This window comes from Medicago sativa, chromosome 4 (assembly GCF_051527215.1).
Source record: "Medicago sativa cultivar Bolivia chromosome 4, Bolivia_mono, whole genome shotgun sequence".
Lineage (NCBI taxonomy): Eukaryota > Viridiplantae > Streptophyta > Magnoliopsida > Fabales > Fabaceae > Medicago > Medicago sativa.
In genome coordinates, this window is record NC_140752.1 from 66937586 (window position 1) to 66959102 (window position 21517).

Consider the following 21517-nt stretch of genomic DNA (forward strand, 5'->3'; position numbering starts at 1 on the left):
TTTTGGTCAAATACCTCCAGAGGTCCTTTAAATTAGTACTTTTAAGAAGTTAGTACTTTTAAGATTTTTTTTTTTGTTACAAATGGGTCATTTAATTTATTTATTTATTGTTACAAATTGGTAAGTCATAGAATATTTACACTCTTACTTGTTTTTTCAGCCGACTTCTTTAAAAAGTACTTATGGACCATTTAACATTGAGGTGGTAGGTCCAAAGTGTTTTTGACATCAAACATGATAACTTGTGCACATTTTCTACTTCTTGGTTTTGAATTCAAACATAATTTTACGGATTATAAACCAAGTAATCAATCAATTTTGTTTCAAATCAAGATTGGGTAATACACTAGAAAAACTAGTTTTGAGAACCCTAGTTCTTGATTTTGAATTCAAGCATAATTTTACATATTATAAATCAAGTAATCGATCCTTTCTATTTCAAATCAAGACCGAATAATACACTAAAAAAAGTGTTGACGTAGATGTTTTAGAGATAATTGCAACTCTTAATTATAATTTTTGCATGGCACTAAAGATGATTTGAGAATACAGGATAATAACTAGTTTCAAATTTTAAAAGTTTGATGAAAATAAGTAAGAAAATAACTAGTTTTAAGAACACTAAATAAGATTTGATGACCTCATACACCAGATAAATAACATGTTTTTAGAGTTACAATTATCTCTAAAACTTCTCCATGACCACTTTGTGGTTATACAAAATCGTCTACATAAACATTTTTTAGTTGAGTTTGATGAAAATAAGATTAGAGTGCACATATTTTCTTAAACTTTTTTTTTTGATGGAATATTTTCTTAAACTCAAATGACCAATTTATAACAAAAAAAATTAAAATTAATTTGTTATAAACATCTAGCTTGAAAACATATTTGACATATATTTTTATAAACTTTTTTTTTTTACAAAATATTTTTTTATAAATTTGTTTAGGCCAAATACAACTTTTGGTCTTTTTAGTTTGACAGAATTCTCAAGTTAATCTTTAAGTTTTGAAAGTTTCAATTAGGTCCATTTAGTTTGACAGAATCTCCAAGTTAGTCCTTTAAGTTTCAAAAGTTTCAAATAGGTTCTTTTAGTTGATAAACTATTTCACCGTCGTCCGTCGCCGTTTCAAAAGTTTCAAATAAGTCATTTTAGTTTGAAACTTTTGAAATTTAAAGGACTAACTTGTGAATTCTGGTAAACTAAAAGACCTAATTGAAACTTTCGAAACTTAAAAGACTAACTTGAAAATTTTGACCTAAAATTTTACACATAATCAAATCTTAAAACGCTTATATAATTGGAATCGAGAACTCAAAAAGAACACATGTATAATTTTGCATCTTTATAAACTTTCTATGGTAACCGTTTTTACCAATTAAATTCTTATTTACAATTGGTGTTTATATTCTTAAGAAATAACCCTTTTGCCCTAGATTACAATAGCAATGAGGTCTCTAATAGTGAGAGATTTAGTTGTATATCGTGACCATGTTCAAGCTATAAAATCTGGTTTCACATCAAGTATTTTCACTTGTAATCAACTCATTCACCTTTATTCCAAACATGGTCTTTTAAAAGATGCCCACAAACTGTTCGATGAAATTCCCCACCCAAATGCATATTCTTGGAATGCCCTTATTATGGCTTACATAAAAGCACAAAACTTGACACAAGCACGAGCGGTTTTCGACTATGCCGTTGATAGAGATTTGGTTTCTTATAATTCCATGTTGTCGGCTTATGTTGGGGCGGACGGGTACGAGACTGACGCGGTTGATTTGTTTGATAGAATGCAATCTGCACGTGATACAATTGGGATTGACGAGTTCACTCTCACGACAATGGTTAACTTTAGTGCCAAGTTACGGGTAGTGTTTTATGGGAAGCAGATGCATTCGTATATGGTGAAAACTGCGAGTGATTTAAGCAAGTTTGCGTCGAGCTCTCTGATTAATATGTACTCTAAATGTGGTTTGTTTCGTGAAGCATGCAATGTGGTTAGTGGTTGTGATGGGGTGGTGGACTTGGTTTCGAAGAATGCGATGGTTGCTGCCTGTTGTAGGGAAGGAGAGATGGACATGGCTTTGAATGTGTTTTGGAAAAATCATGAATTAAATGATACTGTGTCTTGGAATACGTTGATTGCAGGATATGCCCAGAATGGTTATATGGATAAAGCACTTGCCTTGTTTGTAGAGATGACGGAGAGAGGTGTTAGGTATGATGGACATACTTTAGCAAGTGTTTTAAGTATCTGCTCTGGCCTAAAACATTTGAAACATGGCAAGTGTGTCCATGCGTGGGTGTTGAAAAATGATTACAGTTCAAATCAATTCATTAGCAGCGGCATCGTAGACTTATACTGTAAATGTGGGAATATTCGGTATGCGGAGTCAGTGTATGCAGGAATTGGGATTCAAAGCCAATATGCAGTTTCCTCATTGATTGTAGGCTATTCATCTCAAGGCGAGATGATGAAAGCCCAAAGGCTTTTTGATTCTCTATTGGAAAGAAACTATGTTGTCTGGACAGCTCTATGTTCTGGATATGCCAAATCTCAACAGTGTGAGGAAGTCTTCAAACTTTTCAGAGAGTTTGTAACTAGAGAAGAGCTAATTCCTGATGCAATGATCATCATCAGTGTGCTTGGTGCTTGCGCGACACAAGCCACCCTTAGTTTGGGAAAGCAGATTCATACTTACATCTTGAGAACGAGACTTAAGATGGATAAAAAATTGTTGAGTGCTATGGTTGATATGTACTCAAAATGCGGTAATATTATATATGCCGAGAAAAGCTTCCAACTAATGACTGATAAGGATAGAGATGTGATCTTATATAATGTAATGATAGCTGGTTACGCTCATCATGGTTTTGAAAATAAAGCTATTCAACTTTTTCAGGACATGTTGAAGAAAAATGTCAAGCCAGATGCAGTCACTTTTGTAGCACTTCTATCTGCTTGTCGGCACCGTGGACTGGTAGAAGAAGGAGAGAAATTTTTCATTTCTATGGAAGAAGATTACAGTGTATTGCCCGAGATATACCACTATGCATGTATGGTTGATATGTATGGAAGGGCTAATCAACTAGAAAACGCATTAGAATTTATGAGGAAGATTCCCATTCAGATAGATGCTACAATTTGGGGAGCATTTCTTAATGCTTGTCAGATAAACAACAATACATCACTTGTCAAGAAAGCAGAAGAGGAACTATTAAAAATTGGGGCTGATACTGGGTCTCGGTGTGTGCAATTGGCCAATGTTTATGCTTCTGAGGGAAATTGGAATGAGATGGGAAGAATACGGAAGAAAATGAGAGTGATGGAGGCTAAAAAGCTTACTGGTTGCAGTTGGATATATGTGGAAAATGGTATTCATGCATTTACTTCTGGTGATACATCTCATGCAAAAGCAGATGCAATATATTCAACTTTGTTGTGCTTGAATCGGAAAGAACCGAAGCAACTTCATGAAATTTGGGGGTGATTTTCTTGTAGACGTATTTTGATCCTCAACTAGTCAATGATACGACACATTTTAAAATAAATTATTCTCCCTTGCGGGAATCATAAGATCACCATTCAATGCAGCATGCTTATGGTTATGGATACCATTGCATGGCTTTACTGCTTCATGAACTAACAAAGGGAAAGGAGCTAAGAAAGTTTTGAGAAGCGGAGATTCTTACATCTTTAAGCCAACCTAAACGTAGACACTGAAGCAATCATGATAAACTGCCAGGTAGCTGCCATCTCTTCTTTATTATACATATAGCATATAGCCTTTACTCATAGATATCTAGTTCATGACCCATTGCATCTTTGTGTAATTAGCTACTGGTATTGTATGTGTGAATAATTAAACATGCATGTTATTGTGCGGTGTTGTTGTCTTCTATTACCTATATTGTTGCAAATGTTGTAAACAGAAACATAGAACAGCAAGCTGACAAGATGAGTTATAATTTGACTATCAGGAGCCATGCAAACTTTTATGGAGACGCATTTGGAAAAACTGTCTTATTCCTTTAGAAGTGAAGGGTCGTTAGATTATAAGTTCTGGGAAGGCACTGATTCAAGTCAGAAAAGGTGTTCTCCAGCCTATATGATCGACAATATTTCATATTTGGTGACATATGGAACATGGAGAAGGACCAACGCTGAATAATTATGAATTTATGAAAGTTTTGGTGTATCCACCTTTAAGCAAGTTGGTGCTGCTGTGAATGATTTTGAGCATGCAAGTGGCAACATAGGAGCATGCCGTGAATTCTTATTGGTGGGTATGTTTACAAGCACAATGAGGATCCAGGAGGAAGACAGCTCCTTGATTCTTGCTGTAGGTTGATTTTACCATTTTGTTGTTGCTGCTGGTTTGCTATTCTGCTATTCTTCTGGCCTTCTGCTGCTTGTAAGATGTTCAGATACCACCCACAATGTCAAGCCAGGAATGCTTCATCTATACATGTTTCTGAAGGACTTGTGAAAAAATACATGTTTCTGGAGATATTTATGATACATTTTCTTTATAATTATATCTGCTTCTTTATTTTAATCTAGATAGAAATGTACTGATTGCGTATCAAAATAAATCAAAAAACATGGTTTTAACTAGATTGCTAAAATTTGTAGGAGCAAGAAAAGTTTGAGAAATTTGAGGAGTAGCTGTTTCTTTTTTTCCTCTTCATGATTCTCCCATATCAACCTTCCCATGATGTATGACAAAAAAGACACAAGAATGCGTTTCATTGCATTTCCACTGAGCAGACACACAGTAAAACAGTATTTAGGATTGATCGATTGGCCAAAGCAGATGTTGAGGTAAAAATATACATCCATAAAGTGAAAAACAATCTAGCAATAGTAAAATACTTAAACTCAAGCTCCCAAAATTCAGTAACAATAATGAAGTCCTGGAGGCTCCCAAAACTTCCAGATTGTTGCTTGCTATCTGTTGTAACATCACACTCTGCTCCCTTCCCTCCCCTGGAGTGTTGCCATTAGCAGACAATTATTATTATTTACCGGTTATGCTTTGAGCCAGACACATTTTCTTCTTGCACAGTAAACCAGTGCTTACCATCAAATATAATTCTAGTATAGATATGGATAGACCGACAATTATTCCCTCCACGTACGCAAATTCATGTATCGTACCAAGGCATGAAATTACCAAGCTAATTCCTTTGAAAGCAGGTAATTGAAAGTGAAGTCATGAGGGGTTAATTCAATGCCTTTCCAGTTTGTCTTTGATTGAAACTCATGGACGCTTTTCCTTTGAGACTCAGGTATATGAGGCATAACCATCTCCGCTAAATCAGATGCTCCTAGACCTGAACTTTTTGCAAAGGAATCAACTATCTTTGGTAGAATTATTTTATGTTCCTTGGTTATAGCAATGTTGGACTGAATGTATTCTTCTTTCGCAGATTGTAGCTCCTCTAAGACTCTCTTGGGTGTGTACAAACGTACCTGTGATAGTTACAACCAAGATGTAACTCTATATGCAAGAATCAATTGAAAAGTTTATTTTCTTTAATTCATTATATTCAGACAATATTTTAACTTGGTATCTAAATATTTGAAAGTGATTTTTTGTTATTTTAATTTGGTATTTCGAAACAACAAAATGAAAGTTTGTGCATGTCCTTCTACAAAGACAAATTCGTAAATAATAACAGAAGGATCGGAAGTATACCGCAGGATCAGAATGGCTTCCTGTGCTAAGAGCAAATAGTAATAAAGGTTCTGGATGACGTATAGCATATCCATTTCTTACATCTCTGATCTTTGGTTTTGTCTTTGAAGGAAACCACAGCCGCAGCCACTGCAAGAAAAGGAAAGGTGTAAGAGCAATAGAATTTGATATTAGCTAAACTCTATTTTTGCTATACAAAATGAAATGTACACTTTGTGTGCAGGTTTCTTGAATTTATATTTACTTGTCCTGGACGAGGCAAACTGCATCCGAGAATGAAGTTCTGTATCATTTCTACACTTACATTATGACCCCCAATGTCATATGCAGCCTGAAATATCCACTAGCTTGTTAGCAAAAACTCATTCTTGTCAACTGTTTTGAGTTTTATGAATGGCTAACTTACTTTAAGTACTGAAGACATTCTTTTGACATTGTTCGGCGAAATTCCGTAAACTAACAAGGCCTGTGGAGGACAGACAAAAAAGATTATAGGAATGTTTTCTAGATTTTGAGAAATAACTTACATGAGAAAAAAACCAGGATAGAGATTTAGAAATTTTACATGCATTACTAAAGTGTTGTGCACATTAATCCAAAAGGCTAGCTTTTCTTCGTGTTTCATATTTCGGGGATTAGTTTCTTCCAGCCGAGAAACAAGTGACCTGCAAAACCATAAGATATGAAGTTGTTCCATCTCTTGTGAATTTGAATTAAACCGCATGGTATAAAAGATTGAGCAATATACAAAGGATCACCTAAATCTGCGCAGCATGTACTCAATTTCTTTTAATTTCTCTTTATCTGTGCACAATTTCTGAATCCTTATCATTGAACAATAAGGTCCGCTTAATTTTTTTGACCCTTTGACATGGAAATGGTTACTGGAGTTTAAATTGAATATTGAATTCTTCTTCCATTGTGATCCCCACTTACTACCCTGGTTCTTTGAGGGTACCTCATAACCAGGTGACGAAGCATTTTTACGACAGAGAAAAGGTGACTCTGTAAGTTCACAATATATTGCTGATATGCACTTGATCATCTCCTCACAAAGCCAATTTGGTGTCTCTACATCATTATCAGTGTAGCTATTCCCAAATTGTTCTGCTAGGCTAGTTGAGTGGGATTTAGCACACTGAGTTTGCTGGTGAAATAAAATTTGAAAGCTAGATATTAGAGGTCTGTAAATGAAACATAAGGACGTAACAAGTTCTCTTGTTTTTGTACTTACCTCTAGCATAAATAATGGTAGAGAATGGTAAGAGTCCGCAGCTTTGGTCTTAATGTTCTCAGAAGAGGCTTCAATTGAGCAAGCTGTTTGTTGAGATAGTGCGGAGTAACACCGATGAATGCTAGAGTCTAAAACAGATTCTGGTTCCAACTCGTTATTGTATTCCTTGAGTTGAAAACCACCTAAATCACTTGTTGAAATGATATCGCTTGAGCATGGAACTGAAATTTCTTTGTCAGATAAAGCACCACTGGGAGGTACTACAGAAGCTCCTTTGTGAATGTCAGGGATAGAATCATTGCCACTTAATGCAGAAGTGCTCTTGTTAATGTATGAAGCTGATTCCAATCTTCTTTCTTTGGTTGATAGTGAAGAAATGTGTTCGTTAAATCTTTTACGATACAATGAGAGCAGATATTGTTCCAAATACACGACTTCTAGTTCTAATATTCCAATTTCCTTTATCAGTTCCTTTGCAGCCTAAAATGTAGAGAAAATTATGGGTTTGAAGAAATCGTGGCAGTTACGAACATATTAAGTGAAGAACAGCACAGCAAATATCTATGGAAATCCACTTGAATTTTGTCCATAAGTAAACGTGTAAAATGAGTAATGCATTCTTTGATTCTAGACTATCTAGGACAAACCTACTTGAATTTGTAGTTATAAGTTTACAAATAGCTAAATAATAAGACAATCAATCAAACTGTGTACCTCTTGAGTCAAAGAGCTTTGAAGATCCATGTTGTGGTTCTGCTTCTTCTTGGATTCAATGCTTTGCTTTAGATTCCCCAGTTCCTTAGAAAGAAGAAAAATGCCAAGAGTTAGACTTCTGTGTAGTATTTATCATAACAGACACAAATATTCACTTCCGAGCTGATAGTCATTCATTTATGAGAAGAGACAAAAATCGAAGAAAATGACTGAAAGAAAAATGTTCATATGCAGTGCTCAGAAATATGCAGCAAGAAGGAAAAAGCAGTCCGAGAGAGATAGCGATGCAATACCGCTTTAGGCTGATATGCAATATAACTTGGTGATCGGATTGCACACTTTTTTTTAGTTTAGCGACCTATTTAAAAATTCCTAAATGGTTCAGGGACCAACAGATTAATCAAACCTAGATGAAACTAGTATAATAACAGAACCTTCGTTTTTAAAACTATCGATTTCTAAAGTACTGATTATATGTGAGAAACTACTAACTGTTGATGTCTTGTTAGGGTTCATGTGAAATGAAGATTCTCTATATTATAAATTATAATGACATAAATTTGGAGAAGCAAGAATTCTGGATATCTTAAAGAAATATTATTTGGTTTAGAAAGAGCAACAGATTGGTGAAATAAAAATCAGACAAATATACTAGAAAAGGAAAGACATAATGTTCAATTATAGTATACAGATTCTGCTTTGTCAACAAAAACCTGTTGGAGCGCTTATGGCTTGAAACTGAACATGTTTGGTCCATGAGTAAGTTGCATTGCTAACAAGATTGGTGACACATTATTTCATGCATGTAATGTCAAGATTGCCAATCTTAAAATAATAACGTTGATGAATACACCAAAAACTACATTAAATGCTGAGAGCCAAAAAGGACCAGATATTGACAAGTTTGTTTAACAGTGACAAATTTAACATGTAAGATACATCCAAAATGGATTAACTTGCAAGAAATCCATCTTTACAAACAAACAGGAGAATCTCCTCTCGGATGGAATGCGACTTCTCACACAGAAAGGTGAGTAAAGTTTGGTGGTTGGGGGAGTATCAAATGAGAACTTAGTTATATCAACTTCAAACTTGTAACAAGAAATATGTGTCAGTAAATGTTATTTTCAACCATCATGGTAATTGGTAACAAGAAAAATCAGATTATAAGTTTTTGTGAAATAAAATATAAGGCTTATTTAGTATGACGTGTAGTGTAACTGCGTAAGTGATTGACGTGCTTTCTGTGTGAGTGTTGTAAATCTTAGAATGTCGAGTTTATCTTCTACTCATAAAGAAATGTCTCATTTGCTAAAATAGTTTGTTCCTAAATATAAAATCATTTTCAAATTATTAGATGCATTTTATGAAATAATTTATCTCTAATTCTAATATTCCAAATTTCTTTATAAGTTCCTTTGCAGTCAAAAATTTAGAGAAGCGAGGCTCAGTAAACTTTAAAAAACAGAAAAATTTTAGTTCCATGTAAATGTTAGGAGAGTATAGCCCCAGCAAGCCATATTCCTACTTGAAGATGATATAGTTCTACTTGGAGAGTCGAGGGAGGAATTACATGGGAGGTTGGAAACTTGAAGACAAGTCTTATAAACATATGGCTTCCGCCTGAGCAGAAGCAAGACATAATATATGAAATGTAATTTTAGGAAAAGGCGAAGCGTTACTAGTTTAGAGGTGAAAGTTCGAGATCATATCATACCACAAGTTACTGTTAGAACTTTTGTCGGGGAATCGTTGCAATGACATGAACAAGAAGAAGATGATGATGAACATGATGAAGATCAAATGAATAAATTCCAAACACACTTAACTTTCAATTCAATTATTTTTTTTGAATAATTTTATTAAAGTATCTTTAACATGTATTGATGTATTTTTTATTTTTTTTTTGTCAAAAGTCTATTGACTAGAAATTCACTTTTTTAAGGTGAATAAGTGGGGTGTCTGGAATTCGAACTCCGACCCCTATATTATGCAATGTGCATACCAACTTAGCTAAGTTCACGATAACCATATATTGATGTATTTATTAGTTCTTAAATGTAAAGTAGAAGATGCTGAATTGAGAGTGATGAAAACAATATTAATTAGATGGTACAATTGGAAAAGAAAAAAAAAAAGTAACTAATGGTTTGTTGAAAATCTAAAAGGTGAGACAAATTTTTGTTGAAAAAAGATCAATTATTTTGGAACAAAGTACATTTTTTGAGGTTATAAGAAACTTTAAGAAAATTATTAATCCGAGGAAACCATGATAGTTATGAATATTGTAAGTGAAGAACACACAAAAAGTATCTAAGTAAATCAACATAAGTTTTGTCCACAAGTAAAAGTGTAAAACGAATACTACATACTTTGATTCAAAATTTGTCCAAGTCATGCATAACAAGGATAAATCTACTAGAATTTGTAGTCATAAGTTTACAAATAGCTAAATAATCAGACAATAAATCAAACCTCTTGAGTCAAAGAACTTTGAAGATCCATGCTGTGGTACTGTCTTTTCTTGGATTCAATATTTTCCTTTAGATTTCCAAGTTCCTTTTTATGAAACAAAAAGAAAAAAAAATACCAAGAGTTAGACTTTCTACGAGAAGAGAAAAATCTAAGAAACTTGATGAAAGAAAAATGTTCATATGTAGTGCTCAGAAATATGCAGAAAGAAGGGAAAATCAGTCTGAGAGATAGAGAGTGCAATACCACTTTAGGCTGATAAGAAGCTTCACTGTTGTTCACAAATTCATCTTTCATTATTCTCCATTTCATTGGATCACTGCCAAACAGTTAAAAAATTATGCATATCTTAAAGAACTATTATTTGGTTTAGAAAGAACACAAGTTGGTGAAATGAAAATCATACAAATATACTAGAAAAGGAAAAACATAGCATGTTCAATTATAGTAATACAAATTATGTTCTGTCAAACAAAAACCTGTTGGATCGCTTGTGACTTGAAACTGAACATGTTTGGTCCATGATTAACTTGCACCTAACTTGCATTGCTTGAAAATAGATTGGTGCACATTATTTCATGCATGTAAAGTCAGAATTTGCTCAAAAATAATGTCCATGAATACACCAAAAACAACATTAAATGCTGACAGCAAAAAAAGACCAGATATTGACAAGTTTGTTTAATAGTGACAAAATTAACATAGAAGATACATCCAAAACTCATTAATTTTCAAGAAATCTGTGTTTACAAACAGGAGAATCTCCTCTCTGATGGAATGAGACTTCTCACAAAGAAAGGTGAGTAAAGTTATGTGGTTGGAAATATCAATTGAAAACTCAGTTATATCAACTTCAAACTCGGTAACATATTTGTCACCTTTTTTATATGCGTCAGTAAATGTTATTTTCAACCATAATGGTAACAAGAAAAAGATGGCTACATGAAAGTATAATTGTGTTGTACTGCTGTTGACAATCTAGGAAATTAGTGTGACTTTTTTGCTTTGACTAGTCACATAAAACTAATCCAATCCTTTTCAGGCCTTTGATAAAGTTAAGCTTTTTGCATTTCATTAACATAAGAATAATCATGTCATAGCTTTTGTAGAATGTGTCTCATTTGTAAGATTTATTACTTATCACATATTATTTATCTTTTTATATTATTAATGAAACATTAGTACTTTTTTCAACTAATATACTCTTATTTATTGTATATCAACATATACTTAACAACTCTCTTCGTCTCTTAATATAAGCACACATTGCAAATTTTCATTCTTAATGAGAAAAGTTGGTAGTACCTAAAATACCCCTTGAATACGTTTTTTTGACTTATCATATTTCAAGACACTTAGTGGTATTAATTACAGGTTTATTTTAAAAATAAAAATTAAATGTATCTTGTACTCTCTTGAGAGAATTTTCAATGGAGAGAATCCAAATCACATGTTAGGTGTCTCATTTGAGTTTTACACAGTTAGGAAATGATAATAGTGTTGATTTTAATAGTAAAATATGTATCGTTTACTAAAACACTCTTATTAATTATAGTTAGTAAAAAAGTTAACGATGATTGAAATGCAAAAAATAAAGGTATGTTAGTGGAATAAAATAATAAATGTTGTATTTGTATTATAAAATGAACAAATAATTTGAGACAAAAAAAATTAGGAAAGATGACATCTAATTTAAGACAGAGGAAGTAATTTGAAAATGAGCTTATACTTAGGGGCAACTATCTTTATGTCAACTTAGTGCTTATATTTAGGATCAAAGGGAATATTCCACTAACCACTATTAGTAATGGTTTTTAGCCGATGATACTAATTTTAATATTGAAATCAATAAAATTAATCATTTTCTTAAGAATTGTGCACAACTGAATTGAATGAGTCGGAGAGAGTATTAATCACTCCAATCTTGATTTTAATAAAAAAGACTAAGAAATGTTGTTACGTTAAACTCAATTATTTTGAGACAGAAAAAATATGAAAGTGACAATTATTATGAGATGGAGGAAGTACTTAAAAAATGTTAAGTACTTCCCTGCAAACTTGTTCCATGATAGTAAAAAGTCGTTTGAAAATTAAAATTAGACATTGAAGCGTGTTGGAGAATAGAGTTTTTCCCAAAATATATAGGACATTTTCAATTTACTTAATGCATTGTTTATTATTTTAAGATTAATTTTAATACATTAATAATGTAGAACTTTTTTACACGCATGTAGATTATTAAATCACACTATAATTCCGCATAATTACTGAAACATTTATACCATGATATATATATGATTATAAACATGTGTAAAATAGCTTTAACCGAAAGTGCTTATAAATTAATTTTTTTCTTCAAAAAATACTCTTAATTATCCATTGGTGCTTATAATAAGGGGAAATAAGTCCTTCAAAAAAAAATAAGGGGAAAGAAGTAGAAGGATATGACAAAAAAGATGAAGACTGACTGAGATATATTTAATGGCAGATTATGCAATCAACAATGATGAAAAATACATACCATGCATGTTTAAAGTCACACCAACTTTAAAGTCTTTATGTGGGTGGGCTTATTTTTTACGTTGCATTAAAAGAAGCAAAACCAGCTTGGTTATTTTATTTTATTTTATTTTCTCTTTTTGTAACAAATTTTCAAAAGTTGAGACATCCACCTTCTACTAAACTAAATATAAAAATAATAGTCCGTAGAAATTACACTTTTGCCCTTAATAAGGGCATTTTCGTAAATTAGTAAATGGAGCTGCCTACCAATATATGTGTTTTTTTTGTTGATGAAGAAAAGGAAAAAAAACAAGAAGGAAAACAGAACACGGGACAGAGAAGAAAAAAGAAAAAAAAAACAGAACGAGAGAAGGGAGGGAGAGGAGAAGAAGGAAAAGAAGCCGATGGAGGAAGAAGGGAAATTGGAGAAGAAGGCAAGCTTCAATTTTAAGGTGAGTTTCCCTTTTCCTTTCCCTCATGCATGTTGAAATTTGATGAATTTAGGGTTAGGTTTTCATTTGGGAGAAAAGGGAATTTTAGGGTTTTTCATGAATCTAATGCCATGCATGTCTCAGATTGAATGAGTTTTGTGTGTTTTCTGTTTTATTTTTGTTTTTGCTTTTGTGGTTTGGTGATTCTGAGTTTTTTTGGTTGTTGATTCTGTTTTTGGTGTGATTATGTTTTTGTTTGTGATGTTTCTATACAAGTAACTTGTGAAAAAATTGATTCTTTTGAGATGAAATCACACTTGGTATAAATTGCACATAAGGTGTTTGTGAAATTGACTAAAATTGGTGATGCATGAATTGTTTACTTGATGACTTAAAAATTGATGGCATATTTGTAGTCTCAGTGATATATGAATCTGTTCAATATGGATCCTCTCATATGTTACTATCTAAAATGCCATAAAAAATAATTATGAACAAGTTTTAATCTGTTGCAGAAAAGGTTAATGAACTTGCTACATGCCATGGTGAAATCAAGGTCGTAAGGGCAATTGAAGCTAAGAAAGATAAGGCCATAGAAGAGGTATTAATGGTAATTACTAAGCCACCATACTTACAAGGTAATTTTCTGAGGTTTTTTGTGTTTGTATGATGTTGAGTGATTGTTTTTGTATTTTGCATGTGTTGTGACATGTTTTTGGGTATGTTTGGTGGTTTTTTTTTTATGCATGTATGTTGATTTTTTTATTTGGTGTTTGTTTTATAGGAAAATATATGTTTAGTTTGATTATGGTATGGTCTGTTCATTTTGAGTATTATGATTTATAGTTTTTTGGTATGCATGTTTTGGAAATTTTGTTTGGTGTTGAAGGGATTGTAAAAAAAAATTATTGCTGAAAATGTGTGTCTGGATTTTGAAAATACTTTTATGGGTTTTCAATTGGTGAAAATGAAAGTTATAGTCTGTTTGATATGAGTAATTGAAGACTCTTGTGGTTGATATGATTGAATTGTTTTTATTTGGTGAATAATTTACCTGTTAACATCTATTTAGAATATAGTCTGTTTGGTCTCATCATTTTTCTTGAGGATTTGTAGATTATGTCTCAATTTCATGTTTAACTTTGAGAGGATTTTGATATAATTTGGTTTGATACATTTAGCTTGGTGTTTTTGATGGTTACAGTTGGTAGCACAAGATTCTAGAGAAAATAGGTTTGCTCTGTCATTTGATGTGCTAAAAAATATTGACTTTTGGCAATAATATTAGATATTTTGAGATTTAGTACTTGATTTTTATCTGGATTGCAGCATTGAACACTATTAAATCTACATATGATGCTTTATTCTCTTATGATGTTCTTGAATTTATGATAGCAGAGATGTATGATAACAGTAATGTTGGAAAGATAGCAACTGAAGCATGTGCATTTAAATTATGACATTAGAGTCTATTTAGAATATAGTCTGTCTGGTCTCATCATTTTTCTTGGTCTCAATTTCAAAACCTCTAGAACGATCCATCTGAAACAGGTTTAGATTAGTCCCAATGCAAAGATTTTTTTTACAGAAAAGAGCATTCTGGTAATGTGACAATGATATATAGAATACGCATAAAACAACTTATAACCTTGATATTCCTCCCTGTCTTCCTTATTTTTACGCCAAAGCTCATAAGCAACACATATAACTTCATGAGTACCAATCATGGAAAGATACATAAATATGAACTTTTATTTGTTGAAGTTGTTTATATATAGGTGTATTGAATCAGCATAAGAGAATAAAGCATCATATTGTATCTTACACTTAAAATATTTTTCTTGCTTCTTTATCACTCTTTAAGAAAAGGAATTTAATATATTAGTAAATTTGAAAGAATTCTCACAAGCTAAATGATCCTTATATGCATCTGTCTGCCATATTGTACTCTTTCATTTGTCAGATTTGATGAAATTAAAATTTTGTAGCTTAAATTTTGAATTGGGTGTTCTTATTGAGGTTCAGTTGTTTGTTAGATTTGATGAAGATAAAAATGGGTTTATGAAATGCACTATTGATAACAGTTCAATGTAAACTGAAAAAGATTTGAGTAGGCAGATTATACAAACTAAATTTTGTTGACAAGTAGTTGTAGATAGTGATCCTATGATAGAGGTGGTTTGGATTTCTGACTATGCTATTGGGTAAGAGTTCATTTTCCAGAGATTTTAAATGCTCAGTTTATCTGTGATTGTAAATTTGTGGTAAGGCCAATTGTTCGTGAGGTCATTCTCAAAGGTTAGGTTTTTCTGTGAAATTGGATATCTGACTTCAGTTACTTTCATCTTGGCAGGGAGAACAAGCTTTATTGGAGCTGATAATCTGTGTTTCAAGGATTTTGTATGTTCTCTTTCTTCACTCTCTTGCTACACTCACATACCTTTGGATCACTTGCAAGGATATGATAGAAGCATATTTATGCACCTCATGGCTTAAATATTACATATAATATTAATATGTATGATTATAATGTAAAATAAGTGGTTCAATGCTTTTAGAAGTTTAGTTTTTGCCTAATCTTTCTAATGGAGAATTGTTTTTAAAGTATTTTTGAAAAACTAGCAATTGGTAGCACAATTCGAGTTCTGAAATTTCTAGAGTTGTGCAACCATGTAACCAGTTGCTTGCCTTAAAACCTTTTCCCCAATATCAGTTCCAACACAGCAATCAGGGAAATAATTCTCAATGCAATGGTTATGGCCATCTAGAAGCGATTGCAAGAGCAAAGATCTTGAAATTTATTGTGTGATCTGGTGTTATCACGAAAGTTTTGCAATTTGCAATACACTTTTGCTTCTGCTCATTTTCAACTTTCAGCTTTTTGTCGTGGAATTGAAACTTTAGCATAAAATGTTTTTTGCTACAGGTTCTACATGGTGCATCTGGTATGTACAGAAATTTGAATTCATTGGCCATGCAACTTACAAAAAGAAAATGTGTCGTTGCGTGCTGAACAAAAGGATGGATCAGTGGTGGAGAGTAGAACACAGGTTGGTGAACTTGATGGAGGGAAGGCACGTTCGAAGAAACAAGGGAGGAAGAGGGATGTTGTGGATTTGAGGACCCTTTTGGTTCTGTGTGCACAAGCTGTGTCTGCTAATGACAATAGGACTGCTAATGAATTGTTGAAGCAGAATAGGAAGCATTCTTGTCCTTCAGGTGATGCATCACAGAGAATGGCTCATTACTTTGCGAATGCGATTGAAGCGCATGGTTGGGGCTGGTACCAGTACACAAATATTATATATGAGCCAAAAGATGTTTAATGCTGCTGATTTCTTGAAAGCTTACCAAGTTTTTATCTCTGCTTGCCCTTTCAAAAAATTTGCACATTTCTTTGCAAATATTAGCTTTCATTTTTGTGTGTTTAGATTCATTCGAATCAATTTTATTGCTATCAAAGACCAAAATTGCCATGTTTTTTAAAGATGTATGTTTGGATTGGCTGTGAGTGTTTAGATTTGTTTGTAGGAATTCTGACTTTTATAATTGTGTTTGTTCATGAAGGTTGGTGAAGATGATCCTATGATACATCAACTTAGCTTCCATATTTCAATATTTTTTTTTTATTTATGGCTGAAATATATGTTGTTTTGTAAATAGGAAACTTCTATTTGATTAGGTAGATTTGCTCATTTTTCCCTTAATTTTCTCATCTCTAACTTTTGTTTATTGTGGTACACAGATTCAAGTCAACAGAAGTGACTATGACAATGTAATTGGAGCTTTGCCATATCTGAAAGTAAGCAGAAAAGCTATGTAAATGTTGTGTTTGCAAATCTGAATTATGAATCTTGCATGGTCCTGTTTAAGGATTTGTAAGTCTCCAATATGCTTTTACACCATTTGAAAGTTGTTTTATTTTACAAATGAATTGAGGTGGTTTTTGCCACTTGAAGGTGGTCTCAAGGACAAGGTAAAGCATAGAACACATATAATTGTTTTTGGAATTTTGAACTTCATTGGTGGTTGAAGTAGGTATTTATTGAATAAATGGCATGTATATTATCTTGCATATGGACTGTTATAAGTATGTATGTATCTTAGTCACAAATTATTGAGAAATAATGTTGGTTTATGTTATAATAATGAGTGAATAGGATAAAAATTAATTTTTGATTCATTTCATTCTTTTAGTTCCTGATGATTATATTTAGGTTTGTTGTTCCTTAGTGTATGTGAAGACTCACAATTTTTTTCCTTGGTGATAACTTATTTTATGCAGCAGCAATTGCAATGCATTGTTGCAGCCAATGCAAAATATCTTCAATGATTTGTGTATGGAGGAATTTGTTACTTTGTTTCCTACCAGTTCTTCAACTATATGAATTTCAGAATTTGGCTTAATTATATACAAGATAAGTTCATTCCCACCATATTTTTGTTTGTTACATACTAGATGGCATTCACCTTTTAGGTAGTCAGCATGGTTAATATTTGAAACACATGTATAATTTATATAGTTAGTATCACTTTTAGGTCATTGCTTTAGGCATTTAACTTCTAATGCAAATCAGGACAAACTAATGGACTTATTGCTCGCTACCAGCCAACAAGCTTGCAGGACTGGAGCCTATTAATTTTATTACGTCTGTAACGCCGCACCTTGGTTGTAGAGGGCATAAGCAGCTAATTCTTTTGGACATGTAGTATATCATGTTTTCTTTTATTAAATTTTGTGTGAGTTGTCTGATGAAACTTTACTGCAAATAATGTAATTTCTGTCTCCTTTACTTTGGCTGATTACTCTGCTACAAGTGATGGTTATTGAGGGTAATTAAATAGGAGTTTGCAACATCATTGTGTAAAAAAATATGCATGTCATACTAATCTGTGTTGGTGAAAGCTTCATGACATGGTTTTGGAATTTCACATACTTTAGGTTCCTTTGTTATGTGGATTTCACTCTTTGGAGAAAACAGCATCTCGTCTTTCGCGGTTTCTTGGTAAAACAGGGAAGCATTTATTTTTATCTGATGGTAAGAATGAAAAACCTCCTCTTCTTCTCCAGATGGTTCGTGACTCCAAAGATATTAAATTCATGTAAGGTTTATTGTTCGTTTAGTTTGATTTTCGCAACTTCCTTATGGTTTAGAAACCAAATCATGAACAAACAACATACAACATATTATATCTCTTTCTCTATAGGTCTGCTTTACGGTCCTTCAAACTCCGCGTTGCCTATGCAAATATTCGTTACGACCGTATTCTTTTGTTTTAGTTCAGATACATTAACCTTTGCATATTCTATTACTATCACAATTAATTTCCACTGTCTGTAAGTTTAAATGAATAACTTGACTCCTAAACATAAGCAAAACTTGAAAATTGTTTTTCGACCACTTTTTATTATTACTTCTTTCACTAACTTTGTCACGTATTTAGCAATGACATATAAAAAATTGTATTTCACTTTTTCCCTTAGTTCCCTTAATTGGTGTTTGATGCAGATGTATAGCGACTATATGAAGAGTTATAAAGAGAATATGGCAAATTTCTTAGAATCTGAGCTACTGATAGACATTGAGGTAGGACTTGGCCCTGCTGGAGAACTTAGATATCTTTCTTTTTCAGAATGCCTAGGCTGGGTATTTCCTGGTATTGGAGAATTTAATGTGAGTTTGTGTATTTTTTGTTGTAGAAATTTGTGCACAGTTCCACGTGTATACATATATGTTCATGGTCATTTGTATCCTGCATATTGTTTCAGGCTGCTCATGATGCCGAGATTCTTACATTAAGCTTTACTCATGATGCTGAAAGGTGTAGTTATCAGTCTTATAAGCGTGTACGTGGCAGGTTGACCGAGGTATGATGGAACAATTTCATACGATGACTTGCCATTTTACTAAAATTTGTTATGTAATGTTTAATGTTGGAATATTTATATGAAAATTGGAAATGCAAGGGACAGGCTTCCAGTAGGTGCACCAGCCCTTATGATGTCACCATAAGCGGTGAGTCCAGGATTAGTGAGGCCAGATATCATGCATGAGAGGGACTCCAAATACAAAATTTCCTCAGAGATCCTTAAAAGCTCGAGGATTGAGATTCCAGAGCCAGAATGGCTGACTATTTGAAGCAGGATGGCAAAGGCTTTGTCATTGACTTTGAAGAAACTGATGAAAAAGAGGGCTTCTTTTCCTTGAACATATATATAGATATAGCTATATATATGTAATCTTGAGTGAATAAATCATATTATTATATATGTTTATAGATTAATTAGGGGGACAAGCTTAATAGCAGCCTTACTGGTTCATATTTGACAATTTGTGTATGATAATTTAATCAAAGTTGGTGACATTGTATAATCAAAATTGAAGAATCAAACCATAGAAATGAATCAATTAAACAATTACAAATCCATTCTCGACCAGGACTAATATACATTAAATCACTTTTCATGATGTTGAGATATACATGTTTCTCTCATACTCTTTTACTGTTAATGTTGTGTCCTAGATCTAGAAAATTAACTTCTAATAAGTCACTCCTAACTCATTTTTATGTGTTACGATTCACAAATAAGCTGGTGCATGTGCATCACAGTGCATTATAATTGCTCTTCTTTTTCTTCTATTTTTGTTGAGGTATTTTTACCTTCTTTCTCTTTCATTTTTATTCTACTATTTTTTGAGATATTTGTTCTACATCTTTGTGACATAACCAAATTTGTCTCTCTGTATTTTGTGATGTAGATTGATTGAATTGAGAAGTGGAAATGACTTTTTCATTTTTAACTCCAATTGTATTAAGACTTGCAAATCTTAACGCCTCACACAACAACAACTTAGACTCATGTTTGTTATGATCCGATAGCACTTTGTATTTTTTCTCTTCATAAGTTACTTCTTTTGGCAATCTGAATGTCTCACTACCTTTATTTGTTTCTCTTCATAGAGTTTGTCCTTTTGGCAGCTTATATTCTTTTGGCAATTGTGGCATAATAATTTGTCATGCCCATGGAAATTATGATTATAAATACATTGCAATTATCGGATTTGATATTGAGTGATATGATTCCTATTTATATGCAACCCCCTCAACTTTGCAGCATATGTGGAAAATAAGGGTTTAATGCTAATTGATTCAAGTTAATTCTATTTTATTATTTTGCATTATGTAGTATATATTTTGTGGATGATAGGTTTATTCTTGAAAGTTTTGATTAGTGAATCCATTAAAAAAAGAGTGCTCACTTGCATAAAAATTTCAATGTCTACTAAATCATCTGGGCATCCTACTATTATGAACATAAGATAAATAACAATTGCGAAGCACGCGACATTCGTTCTCAAATTTACTAAGAATAGAAATGTTCCGTAATTTGTACATCTCTCCAAGCTGCAGAAATCTTCTTACTCATAATTGCTAAATATGCTTGCTTGATTTTCATATTTATAAACGACAAAAATCTCTAAAAAAAATTGCGGCTATCTCCCTTAATTTACTCATTTTTCCTTTAGAACAATCTCTTTACAAAATACGTTACTGAACCCCATACTTTAGACCATGCATCACAAATATTTGGATTATGCGACCTTCGTTGAAGCTGGAAGACAATATGATATAAATCAGGTAATAGGGTTTTCATTGGTATACGTTAAAGCTTTGGTAATAGGGTTTCATTGGTTTATAGATAGATATCAATTATTAATAGAAAAGTGTTTCTACTGCTGACTAAATATGTTTTCATATGTTTTCGTGATCAAGCCATTTTGGATATTTCATTTTGTAACCCGTAATGCATGAATACTCTAAATATTGTATTATGGTTTATAATTATCTATCATTTCGCGATTTATCATTCCGATATAATATTTTGTCAAAAAAGTAGCTGAACCCCGTGCGAAGCACGGGTTTGTAACTAGTTTAGTATGGAACAAAGTGACAAAAATACAGAGTGGTGATTAGCAGTTTATTGGAGAATGGACCTTAATAATGCACACAGTCATCCACTCGTGCACTTGATTTTCTTTCCAAGTAATGCATTTCACAAATCATTTTACCATGCTTTGGTTTAAAATGGTAAAAGTGAAGTCTTCTTGAAAATTTATCAAGTCATTTTTTACTTTTTTTTCCTTTAACTTCGTTAATGAAGTCTAAAATATGGTTTTAACAAGATAATCTCTTTATTATCTCAACGTAGAATACCCATTCTTATAGTTGGTCCAAGTGACAAGGAGTTTGATTTCTCTAAAATTAAGTCAAAATACTATTATTGTAAATTAGATAGATAGTGTATTGGAAGATTTTCATCACCTATATATATATATGGATGGATCAAAGTCTAATGTGAGTTTCAGATGATGCCAATAAAAAAAAAGTCTTTTTTTAGGTGACCAAATTAAAACATGCCTCTTAATAATTATACAAAATCCATTAAAAAATA

General features: G+C 32.6%; 3 protein-coding genes across 24 annotated transcripts; 2 read left to right on the plus strand and 1 right to left on the minus strand.

Annotated features, from left to right (window-relative positions):
- Positions 1-1226: 1226 nt before the first annotated feature.
- On the plus strand, positions 1227-6070 carry LOC146930960 (LOW protein: PPR containing-like protein). Its single transcript, XM_085702452.1, has 2 exons — positions 1227-3753; positions 3989-6070. The coding sequence occupies exon 1, from the start codon at positions 1453-1455 to the stop codon at positions 3496-3498; it is 2046 nt and encodes a 681-aa protein (XP_085558578.1). The 5' UTR covers positions 1227-1452; the 3' UTR covers positions 3499-3753; positions 3989-6070.
- Positions 4746-10948, minus strand: LOC146930961 (ternary complex factor MIP1 leucine-zipper protein). Of its 3 annotated transcripts, none has more exons than XM_085702453.1 (11): positions 10609-10948; positions 10376-10448; positions 10133-10216; positions 7658-7741; positions 6944-7423; positions 6468-6856; positions 6275-6374; positions 6116-6175; positions 5954-6040; positions 5710-5838; positions 4746-5483 (listed from the first exon to the last, which is right to left on the minus strand). In XM_085702453.1, exons 1-11 carry the CDS (start codon positions 10674-10676, stop codon positions 5181-5183), a joined length of 1857 nt encoding a protein of 618 aa, XP_085558579.1. In that variant the 5' UTR covers positions 10677-10948; the 3' UTR covers positions 4746-5180. The 3 variants fall into 3 exon arrangements, with proteins under 3 accessions (XP_085558579.1, XP_085558581.1, XP_085558580.1); XM_085702455.1 differs by having other exon boundaries at positions 5920-6040; XM_085702454.1 differs by lacking the exons at positions 10133-10216; positions 10376-10448; positions 10609-10948 and adding an exon at positions 7951-8020.
- A 1966-nt stretch (positions 10949-12914) lies between these two features.
- Positions 12915-19487, plus strand: LOC146930962 (uncharacterized). 20 transcript variants are annotated; one of them, XM_085702432.1, is made up of 10 exons: positions 12917-13083; positions 13578-13700; positions 15416-15462; positions 15989-16281; positions 16808-16864; positions 17348-17802; positions 18005-18326; positions 18573-18737; positions 18833-18931; positions 19031-19487. In XM_085702432.1, exons 7-10 carry the CDS (start codon positions 18099-18101, stop codon positions 19115-19117), a joined length of 579 nt encoding a protein of 192 aa, XP_085558558.1. In that variant the 5' UTR covers positions 12917-13083; positions 13578-13700; positions 15416-15462; positions 15989-16281; positions 16808-16864; positions 17348-17802; positions 18005-18098; the 3' UTR covers positions 19118-19487. The 20 variants fall into 20 exon arrangements, 16 of the variants coding, with proteins under 16 accessions (XP_085558551.1, XP_085558553.1, XP_085558548.1 ...); XM_085702430.1 differs by having other exon boundaries at positions 17348-17768; XM_085702431.1 differs by having other exon boundaries at positions 12920-13083; positions 17348-18165; positions 18271-18326.
- Positions 19488-21517: the final 2030 nt, after the last annotated feature.

Bases quoted from the DNA above. Each gene is read 5' to 3' on its own strand.
- LOC146930960 (XM_085702452.1), top strand. From the start codon at position 1,453: ATGAGGTCTCTAATAGTGAGAGATTTAGTTGTATATCGTGACCATGTT.
- LOC146930962 (XM_085702425.1), top strand. From the start codon at position 17,937: ATGCATGTCATACTAATCTGTGTTGGTGAAAGCTTCATGACATGGTTT. The intron at 18,738-18,832 runs GTGAGTTTGTGT...ATATTGTTTCAG, and splicing joins CTGGTATTGGAGAATTTAAT to GCTGCTCATGATGCCGAGAT. The intron at 18,932-19,030 runs GTATGATGGAAC...TGGAAATGCAAG, and splicing joins TACGTGGCAGGTTGACCGAG to GGACAGGCTTCCAGTAGGTG.
- LOC146930961 (XM_085702453.1), bottom strand. From the start codon at position 10,676: ATGCAAGTTAGGTGCAAGTTAATCATGGACCAAACATGTTCAGTTTCA. The intron at 6,857-6,943 runs GTAAGTACAAAA...TTATTTCACCAG, and splicing joins TACCATTATTTATGCTAGAG to CAAACTCAGTGTGCTAAATC. The intron at 5,839-5,953 runs GTAAATATAAAT...CTTTTCTTGCAG, and splicing joins GTTTGCCTCGTCCAGGACAA to TGGCTGCGGCTGTGGTTTCC.